The sequence below is a fragment of the Lingula anatina genome, chromosome 2, assembly GCF_051362555.1.
Source record: "Lingula anatina isolate TDL-2025a chromosome 2, LinAna3.0, whole genome shotgun sequence".
Lineage (NCBI taxonomy): Eukaryota > Metazoa > Brachiopoda > Lingulata > Lingulida > Lingulidae > Lingula > Lingula anatina.
In genome coordinates this window covers 33,626,957-33,639,096 of record NC_141768.1, presented here as the reverse complement: position 1 = coordinate 33,639,096, position 12,140 = coordinate 33,626,957, and the positions used below count along the sequence as shown (strand labels likewise).

The 12,140-nt window shown below is 36.9% G+C and overlaps 1 protein-coding gene across 1 annotated transcript in view; it reads left to right on the top strand.

Moving 5' to 3' along the window:
* The window catches only part of LOC106162098 (uncharacterized), a 189,048-nt gene that overhangs the window by 129,349 nt on the left and 47,559 nt on the right, over positions 1-12,140 (top strand). Inside the window, exons 6-8 of the mRNA XM_087003117.1 lie at positions 446-574; positions 7,816-7,869; positions 8,353-8,436. Of these exons, the coding sequence (XP_086859243.1) occupies positions 446-574; positions 7,816-7,869; positions 8,353-8,436 (267 nt within the window). The remainder of the gene's footprint in view (positions 1-445; positions 575-7,815; positions 7,870-8,352; positions 8,437-12,140) is intronic.

The following is a 12,140-nucleotide window of genomic DNA, read 5'->3' as shown; positions in this document are numbered from 1 at the left end:
AACAGCATAACTACTAAAATAGTGGTCCGATCATGCTGATTTTCGAACTTGACCTGCGTTTTAGTAAGATTGATTACTCCTGTGAGTTTCATGACAACAGGCCTAACGGTTTTCCTTAAAATGTGTTTACAGGGTTGCATATATGCTGAAAAGTGAAAAAACAGCATAACTTCTACAATAATGGCCCGATTATGCTGATTTTCGAACTTGACCTGCGTTTTATGAATATTCATCAGCTCTGTAAATATAAAGCCAAAAAGTAAAACTGCCCTCCACTTATCGTGTTTACAAGGAAAGTGCACGGCGCCGACGGCGACGCCGGCGACGACAGACGCAGGTGATGGCAATATTTACAGACACATCTGTGTCTGTACATAAAAATGAAACTATGATTTCTGTTACTTCAATTTCATTTAACAAAAATGTATTTGTTTGCCTTAAACAGTATGCAGAAAATGGTCTGAGTGGTATCCATGTCCTCAGGTGGATCACCCAGGTGGCCAATGCACATGCAGATATAATCTATGTGTCCAACGGAACTGCATTCCACAGATCCAAGTGACTAACTGTACAGGTATGTTTCTAGTTTCTTTTTAAACCAAGAGTGGCAATAATTTGACAGAAACCTAACCAGGAAGGTAATGTTGCTATTTTAATATGAAAATGAGGTTTTAAGCATTAAATTGGTGAATCTCTTTAGATTGAAGACCTATTAGATTGAAATTTCATTTAAAGCTTATATTAAAGGGATAATAACTCTTCTTATGATATCTATATTTCACAATAAAAACATTGTGAACAACTCATAGAAATATAATATATTCTGTTTTACCACAAAAATGGCAGTTATAGCTATTATTCCGATATCTGAGCTTGTCTTCATTGATGGCGGTACTCTGTTAAAATCTCTTAAGTGATTTTAACAAAAAAAAAAAAAAAAACTTTTTAGAAAAAAAAAGGAACTAACTTTGAATGTAAAAATGGATTCATTAAGCATTGGTAAGTATGGGAAATTGTTGTTTACTCCAGGAAAATTCATTTTTTGGCAAAAATGAAGAGTTATTATCCCTTTAAGCACTATGATTCCTGACTTTTTAAAATTGGTTTGAAACTTTGTTTGTTCAGAAGTACATTGCTAGCAATTGCTGTTGGAGATTAAGAAAGATTTTCACCAGTCTTATTTTTAAATACTCATGAAAAATTACTTTCAGTTCATTTACTTTTAAATATACTTAATCTATTGCCAATATCTTATACATCATTGCAACCTTTATGTAATGAACATTTTGACTAATGAAATTTTAATTAAACTATGTATCATCAGGTTTTACTCCTTCATAAACTGTGGGACCCTTGAAATTAAGAGGGTAGGAAAGAAAGATTCTTTCTTTGAGCATGACTAGGAATGGCAAAACATTGTCATTTGTTCTGCCTGAGCTGTTTTGATATCTAGCTAGCTTAATTTAATCATAAATGTTTATCAGCCATTTTCTGCTTGATTTATGTGGCTTTTATTGGTAGTTATCAAGCATTTCTGTCAAGTGGGATCCCCACTCCCCCACAGCTAGTTGTTCAGTCACACTGTTAAATGTTATTACATTTCTGTGTGTATGTTTGTGTTCCACTTCACACTGTTATACTGCAATCATCTCATTTTGTTGGCCAATTTTCTGATGAAATTTTGGTATAAAATTAACGTGTATTTTGGTGACATTAGCCCAATACAGTATTCTTGTGTTACTTGAAATTATTTGTGTCGCATATTCTTCGATGAAAGGGCAGGTTCATGTCAAAAATCAGTGATTTGTTAATATTCACTTAATCCTGTTCTCTAGTGGTCAAAAATGGGCTTTTCAGAGGGTTCAGACATGTTTTAATTGTAAAGTTAAACAAGACTTATCTGTAAGCTGAATTTTGACTGGAATTCTATATAGGCACCATAGTTAAGTGAGAGATAATGAGAGAACATTGCACGATCCCAGGGATCATTCTTTAACGTCATACTGGCCATGTCCTAGCTGAACTACATGTTTGAGATGGATTGATACAGGGTGGGCATATAATCTAGGGTTGTTAGGGTAAGTTAGACTGCAATTTGGAATTCAAAAGGGCATCATCACCCTGATTTGGCTGGCAGACAATCTAAGAGTGCATTCCCAGAGATTTAGATTGATCCATCCGGATCGACCTAACTCCCTGGGGGTTCACGCTAAATTGCTGTCAGTTAAGTGCACAAAACAGTTAATTACCCCCTTACAGCTTTTAGTAGGCGGGACAGATGCTTAAGCCGGCTAAGCTGACAGTAATCTAGTGAGACTCTCCACAGGGATAGATCGATCTAAAATCCATGGGAATGGGGTCTAAGACCCCTAGTATTTTATTCAGTGAAAATAATTTATGTTGCAAATTTCTGGATTAACCGTTTCAGGGCCAAGCATGAGACGGTTGCCTGGTCTTACTGTTTTCTGTCATTTCTTTAAAAGTTGACAAGCATTACTATTGACTTCAATTGCTAAGTCTTTATCTATGTCAGGGGCCAACTGCTCCTCGTTAACTAACCCTTTCCCCAGGTTTTTCAGAAAATCTGCACTGCCTTTCTTATTAACTGGTTGTTTGTCGTCTTCATCGATCTCACCTTTGGACAAATTGTCATTCTGGTGCTTTCTCACACTTTCATTGTCACCTGTGCCCCTGTCATGATTGTCGACACTCACTGAACTGACCAGCATTCTCCAAATCTTTTTCAGATTCAGATGTTAGTTCAATTGCCCTGTCTTCATCATATGCAGTTTTAAGTTCTTCAACTATATGCAAAAATTCAACCATCATCAAAGCCAATGTTTCTAAATTATTTTTCTTTACATCTAATTCAGTGTCCGAATAACAGTCCATGTGGCCTTCAGAATGTTCATCATTTTTTGTTCGCAAAGGATGGCATATTTAGACTGGGAACCAGATTGAGTGGCAGAGCTTGATGACTTGTCCGAGTGTTTACTTTTCTTATTTGATACACACTGTTTGCCTGGGGGTAACTATAGCAAGGAGTGAGGAACAACTTTTCTCCATCGGCACCATGCTTCAGGATATAGACACACAAACAGAAAATAGGGAATTGTTGGAACATTACCAATGACACCATAGTATGAACATTCAGAGTGGTTTGCAGACTGCAAACCAATGATAGGTCTCTAGCTTGTCAGACTGATACACACACACACACACGCACATATTGCTCTTGATCGAATTGAATATTGGCTATGACTTCGTAGCGACTGATTCTACTGTAAACAGAATCTTGTTGACTATAACTGTCACATATCCCTTCACTAATTTTAACCACACACTACAACAGAAAAAATGAACTCTAGCCTATGAAGACTGATATGTAATATTGATCATACCTGGATTGATCATTGGTTGTGACTTTGTCACATTTGATTCATATTACGGCAGGCCAGTAGCCAGGGGGGGGTTCAGGGGGTTCAAAAGAACAGCCCTTTTTGCTGAGAAAAGGTCCACTCTGGGTAAAATTTGATCTAGGTACATGAAGTTTTTTATAGAAAAGGTCCACATTTTAAGACACCTTATTGTGTAAGACACCTCTATAATTAAGGGGTACTTGCTTCTCTACTTTAATTATACTTCACTACTTTGGCATGTTAGGTGGCAAGCTTGGATGTTTCAGTTCATTTTAAGAAAGAAGCTTTGCCTTGGTGGTTACAAAAGAATAGAACTCTATTAAAGCTACTCTTACAACCGGTCGTGCGTGCTTCTACGAGCGGTTTGCGTGCAAAAAATTGGCCAAGTAGTAAGATACACGCACGTGGAGCGTACTATTTTTGGTGGACGCAAACACGACGCAAAGCACGCAGCCCGAAAACTGGCCGGCCAGTTTTTCGCTACGACCTGTCTGCGACAAATAGAACGCCTGGAGCACGCTCGTAGGACGCAAGACAAAAGTACTGAGTAAGTGCGCTAGGCGTGCGTGTAACGCAGGAAAAGCATGCAGAAATTACGGGGTATTTTACCACGAAGACGTACTTACCACGCAAGAGACTCGTAAGTTTAACTTGCTTTCAATGTACGTGTTCACAAAAAGGGGGGTGAGCGCACTTCTTCCGTGCGTTTATCTTACTTCCAAAGTGCATGGCGAGTACTACTACCATACCTGTGAAGTGCGTCACACTAACAAGACGCACGTGCCCAGCACAATAAAAGTGCAGGCGATCCCGAGCAACCACTGCCAGCATTGCGTCACGATCTTCGGCCTCCTCTAGCATTAGCAGCTGTAGAAGTCGATGGCGCATCCTTCTTGGAAGTGCCTTTTTGGAAGCCAAAACAGTGAATGATGAAGAGACTCGGTGTATCGGTGTATCCTCATAGCAATATATAAGTACCACCCCTAATAAGAAACAAGCAAGAAGAGGATTTTGCATGTAGAATGCCAAACGAAAAGAAATATCTACCCTTGAATCCAACATAGATAAGAGGCAGAAATATGGACCTTCCATCCACTTGTCTTTAGATCAATCAAGCCCCAAGACATTCCAAGGCCATATGACTTTCGAGAAGGTAGATATACAAGACCAGAAGGCAAAGACTCATATCTGTCATATTCTTACTTAAACCTTGATCTGATGGTTTACTGGAAATGTGTAGAGGACTACTAAATGGACTAAGATTTTGGGGATTGAAGTCGCTTGTAAATTTACGTAATAACAGTGTATGAAATTCAGGGAAATTACTAGCCAGACCGCCAGGCAGGTAACTCTGAAAAGTTACCAGCCCGGCCATGTAGTTACCTGCCCTAGTTATGATAACCCCTAGAGTTAAGAGAGGTACATGTAGGTCCTCTGTTATGATCTGTGTACAAAGCGCAGCACGAGGTGGGAGTATTCGTCACATATACTGCTTTTTTTTACATATTACCGTTAAAACTGTCTTTTTGCCGGAACCATCATACCCACACCAATATGTTAAGGAAAGTATAAGGTCTTAGTCCTAATGCTGAGGGGGTCTAGAATGCATTCTTGGGAGAGTAATTTGGAAATGAAAGGGCAATATCATACCTTATGCATGGAAATTTAGAAATTGTTTGGAATTTCTACTGAATGATATCTTGTCAGTATTGGATTTAGAGGGGGTCATGGGGCTCCTGACGCCCCCCTTTTAATTTCTGTAAAAAAAACCTCACCTCTTGAAATAAGACTTTCACTAGTTGAATCATAGTTCTAAACCATTTAAAATACAAAAAATTTTCAGGGCCCTTTAGCGGGCGGGGGAGGGCGGGGGTAGTCAATTCAGTTTATGTTCACCTTGCAGGCTGTCTCATTTCCTTTTCAATAATTTATTCATAACTTTTATTCCGATTTCGTGATATCATTTGATCATAATTTTTGCTTTTCTGTATAGCAACAAGTATGACCAAATATATATTGTTGTCAAATAAATCGATCTCTGTGCTAACAATGAAGAAGAAAGAATATAACACGTAGGGTCCCTTTGAATATCGCTTTTAAGCTTTAAAAAGGGGTCGGGAACGTTCCTGCACGCCAATGGCCCATAGACAGTCCTGCAGGGCCCCGTATCCCGAAAGCATTGCTTATTGAGAATATAGCTATATATATCACATAGAGGCTACAATATATTATATAGGGCGAGTATGGGCGAGTAATTGGATCGAGATGCTTGCGCTAGGTCGCAATGCGTGATACTTTCGAGTTACGGTTTTACAAAAAATGTTGCCGCTCGACTAATTGCAAATCGAAGTCACCTTTCCATTGGTCCCAATTTGTTCTCTTTCATTTGGTTCTGTCATAATCTTTGTTAGTTTTATATCTTTCCTCAATTGTTTTTCTTTTGTGAACTTCTCTATCAGACTTGATAGAATTTTTTCATTTTTGACAGCCCAAGATGAAAGCACGTGGGAAAAGAACTACATCTGACGCACGGCGTAAACTCGTACGTTCACTCATAATTTTGGGATTCAAATTTTTGGTAAAATTCTCCTTTAATTTGCCTCCGTTGCCTTTATTACTGTTGATTATAAGCACTTCATGTACCTATAAGTCTATTTAATCAATATCATAACTTTTTATACTTTCACATTTTTATTACTCTCAACCTACAAATTGCTACTCGCGGTATCTCCTCTACACAAAACAATGACGTAACGTTATCTGCTGTGCACTGAAGCTGGTTAAGAACAATGTGCCTCGTTTCAAATTGTCTTTCAACTTCATATCACACAGACGGAACTTCAAAAACGAGGCAACTGAGAGGGAGACTGTTGGTTACATTTCGATACGAGCGTTCGATTGCAAGCTATGGTTAGTTCTTTGCTTCTATGAAAGTGGGTGAAAACAGTGAGTTTATTTGATATTTTGCTGAAATGGCTTCTGAACATAGACAAAATAAAAGGTGAAAATAGGCTGTAAAAATAGCCAGCCCGTCGGGCGGGTAATCTGCAAATCTTACCCGCCCGGCCTGAAAGTTACCAGCCTCGGGCTGGCGGGCAGGCGGCCATTTCATACACTGGTTATTACCAATCAAATATTGACAACAAGGCTAAAATGTCCATTTTTTGCACCTTTCTCTGACTTTGGCGCCCTCTGTCAATATCATGGCCCATTGATTTTATAGGATGACCACCCTGAAATAAACAGTCATACATTTGCCCATCATAATCCAGTGTCAAACCGAGTATAGATCACCGAGGAAATAAAAACTGTTTTCAGGCCCGTAGCGTCTAGCCTAATATGACTGAGGTACAGCTTGTGTTGGAAAATCAGTGTGATTGCTTTCTGTTTTGGAAGCGCTGCAGTTCTTTATGAAATATTCATTTTTCACATAGTCCTAAGCCACTATATAGTTTACAGAGAAATCTTAATGTGTGTTTTATGTAATCTCATTTATTGGCCACCTGAAACTTAATTAGGCAAATGACTTAATGGCTCTGAACTTAGACAGTGATTACCCAAGGGACAATTACAGACTGACCATCAAGAAGAAGTAAAACAAAATATGATCTATCAGAATTGAAGATAGCTGTCATATACAGTTTTTTTTTTAATGAATTGCTTGTCCTTAAAAATGTTAACAATAGGACTGACACATCCATACTTTAGGACAGCTCTTTCAAAAACTATTTGCCTACATTCTTATATGCATTGAAACACAGTCCTGAGTCAGTTATTCAGAGACATCCAAGCAGACCAAACATAAATCAATGTAACCAGAATATCTGAATTAACAGTCTGTTGAATATACTGAAGTTGTCCAGCTAGTTCCTTCTCAATCCCTGTAGTACTAGCCATGTTTTATTATGGCCTGCCTGTGCTGACCTCAGAAGACATGGGAATAGCAGTTTAATTAATCTAAAATGTGGTTTTGAATCACACACTAGTAGTTTTAGTATAACTGTTCATAATTACAAAATCCAAGCTACTTGATTATTCTCCAGGAAATTCTCTTTGACCCAGGTCAACTAATAATAATTGGTAATATTGCATGGTCACATGAGGTAGTCACTACACCTTAGTACTAAGCACAATGGTACATGTATTTTTTAGAGTGCACCATTTTAACTGACCAATTCAATCAGAGGCCCAGAATTCAAGAAGAGGTATAATAAAATTCATAAACAACACTGGGATGTATGTGTAGAACAGTTTCAAGAAATAAATTATTGTTACTGTTATGTGATAGAATTTTTTAAAACAAGATTTATATAAAAAAGGGTCTGTATCTTTGATTTAATTTATTTCTTGTCTGTTTATGTGGCATCTTTAATGTCTAGATTTTTCTATTTCTCAGGAAATAGTTCCACCAGATCAGTGATTTATATTATAAGCAACAGGGATCAAAAAGGTAAAGGTAGTAAAATTGTATTTTGTTATTTTATTGTCCTTTTTCATGCATATTGCTTTTAAAATAGCCTACTTTTTTCTTTTATGTTAACATCTTAAAAAATTTAAGGTAGCAAAGGGAAAAGTATTATGTCACTGTTACAGCAGTTCACAATGCCTAACAGTAAGTAAGCATTTATATCTCCTTCACCCTGTATACTATCAGAAGCGTGGAACAATATAAAATGTGATAAAAGCATCAGTTCACAGTTACTCACACCTGTCCAACAGTAATGATTAGGTACTCATGCATGCAGCACTAACATGTGTTGCACTGCATAAGGAATAAATCATAATCATTATTGTAATATAATTTGATATTTTTAAATGAGGTTTATTCAAAGAATAAGAGCCAAATTGCTTCTAGCATTGAATCTGTTTCTTTGATTCTTTTTCATGTTTGTATCTGTGCCATTTTTTGTCTAGATTTTTTTCTGCTTCTCAGATAAGAATTCCAGCACCCATGGAGCTGACAATAGTTGGACCTCTCCTGTGACTGTGACAAGCAATATTGACCGTAACACCACAGGTAGTAAAATTAGATTTATGGTAAAAACTTGAAAAATTCGTTACTGAAGAATTAATTAATATTTTTGACTGCATGAATCTGACAAATTTTTCAATATTATGTTCCCCGACTCCTGGGTATGATGCAATTGTCAATTTCTTATCGGCTTTTATCCTTATTCCTCATATATTGTGGGGTATTAATCACTATTTCCAATGTAACTTTCTGGTGGTAAATAATAATATATTTACAAGTGCATCTCGATTTTGTTTTATTATTAATTTATCCAAAAAGAAAGTTGAGAATTGTTTTTTCCAGTAAAAAAATACCTGCAGATAGAGGAGAGAAATCAAGATAAGCCCAATTGCAATCTAACATTATAAATTGGATGTGGCATATTTTACATTACACATCTAAATAGCATGCAGGTCTTTTCCCAGGATTGGGTGTCCGGCACTCTAAAATTATCATCGGTTACATCCTAAAAAATTAACAGGGAGTCCGACTTTCCCGAGTGACGTGAGTGGGGGAGAGCGGGGGGCTAAAAATAAAAATTATATGTACACACACACACACATAGAAAGAAATGAAAACAAACAAAGTTAATCTGTTATTTCCATGTTTATTAAAGGGATAACAACTGTTTGTGAGATATCCATATTTCACTATACATTGCAAACAACTCATAGAAATATAATAAATTCTATTTTACCACCAAAAGTAGTGCATTTATTCTGGAGTTTGTGCTTGCCATCATATCACGTAACCTCCATAGATGGCTTATACACTCTGTAATAATCTCTTAAGAGAATAATACACAAAAACTGAACTTTTTAGAAAAACCCTTGGACTAAATTTGAATGTCGGAATGGATTCATTAACCATTGGTAAGTATGGGAAAATTGTCCTTTACCCCAGGAAAATTAATTTTTTGGCCAAAATGAACAGTTGTTATCCCTTTCAGCCCAGAGGCCTCATCAGGGGCGCAAACAGATCAAAATGCAATCGATATATAGCACAAAAAATATGCATATGATGTTAGCGCTACATCGTGAGTACAAGTAACAAAGGAATGCTGTCACATTACATTATAAATGACTATGATTTTGTAACAAATACATAAATAACTTTGGAAAATCAGTACATATAATTAACGTTTTAGCTAGTATTTTCTAGAATGTCAGCAATTACTGACAAGTTCATCTTTTTAGTTTTGAGGGGTTTTTTAGGGGGGTCTTTTTTATAACAAGGCAGCAAAGCTGTCAAATGTACAGACAAAAAGCAAAAAATAGATGTAGAAAATAAGTCATTTTGTCAATATTGATGCAATGCAATAATAAATAATGCTTATAACAGCACAGTCTATCAATACACAACAGGTAATGGGGTCAATAAGATTACATTTTCAGGACCATATAATTCACATAATGAAAATCCTAATATCCCAGTAATGTTTAAAGACATAAATACCAATACTATTCTTATGTGGAAATACAAAAAATGTACAGAGCTTCAGGTTGATAGAAGTTAAAAGTCACACCTTGAAGATGCAAGTGTTTAAAAAAAATTAAAAAGAAAACAAAAAACATTCCAATAATGCTGCTATTCAAACTTTAAAACTAGCTGTATTAACATGATATGAATATAACCCCATTGAGTTTGAGTAAAATTAGGCATTGCCAATCATCTACAGCATTAATTAGTACCACCACCGTGTATGTCGGCGCTACTCATGGTTTTAGTCTTGACCCATCTCGTATGGCTCCATTGGCTTTGCTGGCTCCATGTTCTGGCCCGGATACAAGTCACGGTTACTGCTTCTCCTCCTAGACCACTAGGACCCATGTTCCCATCTCTTGGATTTAGGTCACATATAATCTCAACTTGAACCCCAGGTATTTTTGTCTCACTTAGTGCATTGGCCTGGGCATGAGGCTCTGTGAAACACACCCTTGTCAAAATTTTTGAAAATTCAATGCCAAATATCTCCCAAATTGAAGGAATTATGGGAAAAATTACTATAGAAGTTTGACCAAAAGTCATACGTGAAGATTCCAAATATGCCCTTGGATTTGACCTTTGGCCTTTACTTCAAGGTCAAATGAGCCTAAATTTTCTAAAAATCTTAATTTTTTGTGAAAAAATTTTTATTTATGCTGATTTTCAGAAACTACACAGACTTAACCTATAATATTATGGGTAAAAATGTGCATTAGCTTGGTTGTTGGATATACATGAAATTCTCAAATACAAGCCTAAAATTTTTTTGCACCGTTAGCTTACGGCCAACCTGGTCGAAGGCCTTCATCAGACTGATGTGAGTAGTTGTTCACTCTCACTGACCGCCAGGTGGTATAGCGGCCAGGACTCTTATAAATGTCATTTCTGCGTCCTATCTGCGACCATGAAATTTGGCATCGCTGTGGTCCAAATAAGGAGGCACGAGCATTGATTTTGTATCAGAATGAATGCTCAATGATCGGCCAGTTGTCGGCACGTAAAGTATTATAATTTTTAACTCTCAAATGGGGCCGTACTGCTGGACGCAGAAGGGACGCTGTCCAGTGTAAAGGGGGCTTTAGTTGAATTCCAGTGTATACTGTGGCAGGTGTCTATTACATGTTCAGAAATGACAGAGCTGGTATTGCCTACAGTCACTGATTTCCTGTGTTCACTAACCCTGGTCTTCAAATATCTACCTGTCTCACCAATGTAAAAGTCTGATGAAGGCCTTTGACCAGGTTGGCCATAAGATAATGGTACGAAAAAATTTTAGGCTTGTGTTTGATAATTTCATGAATATTATGAGTAGTTGTTACCCTCTGGGTTATCTTTCATCTTTATGAGTTTGTGGTCAGTCTTTGCATTTTCATGGGAGTAGTGGCCATTAGATGCCGAAACTGAAAACTTTCTCTAATTCTGGAACCGTTAATGTTAATGCTCTTGTTTTTTTTTTTGCATTTTGTAGAGCTTATCAAGCACAACACTGGAGGTGGTGGCTTTTTTTTTTTTTTTTTTTGTTTTCGATTCAGCTTAGGCATTGCACTAGCTATATCAAAAAAGTTCAACATCCCTATTTCAGTGGTGAAAATAAAATGAGAAATACTCTAAAATTAGCAGAGATACGCCCATAGTTACTATTGAACTTAAATAGGAAGTCATATTAGTAATCTGACTGTGACCTTGAAATTGACTTTGACCTACTTTTTATGATGAACTGCACTTTGCAAGTTTTCTGATCTTTATATCTCCAAAACTGGCAAAGATTCACCCATAGTTACTAATGAACTTGAATAGGAAGTCATGTACTGGCAATCTAACTGTGACCCTGAAATTGACCTTTGACCTAATTTTCACCATGAACTGAACTTTGCAAATTTGCCAGACCTTATATCTCTAAAACTGTTAGAGATATAGTTACTATTGAACTTGAGTAGGAGGTCATATACTGGCAATCTTACTGTGACCTTGAAATTGACCTTTGACCTACTTTTTACTATGAACTATAATTTGTTTGTTTTTTGGCCTTTATGTCTCCAAAATTGGCAAAGAAATGCCCATAGTTGCTATTGAACTTGAATAAGAAGTAATATACTGTGACCTTGAAATTGACCTTTGACCTACTTTTTCACCATGAACTGAACTTTGCATATTTTCTTGTCCCTCATATCTTCAGAACTAGCAGAGATATACCCAGTGTTGCCCCTAGGTTTTCTTTTTTATCA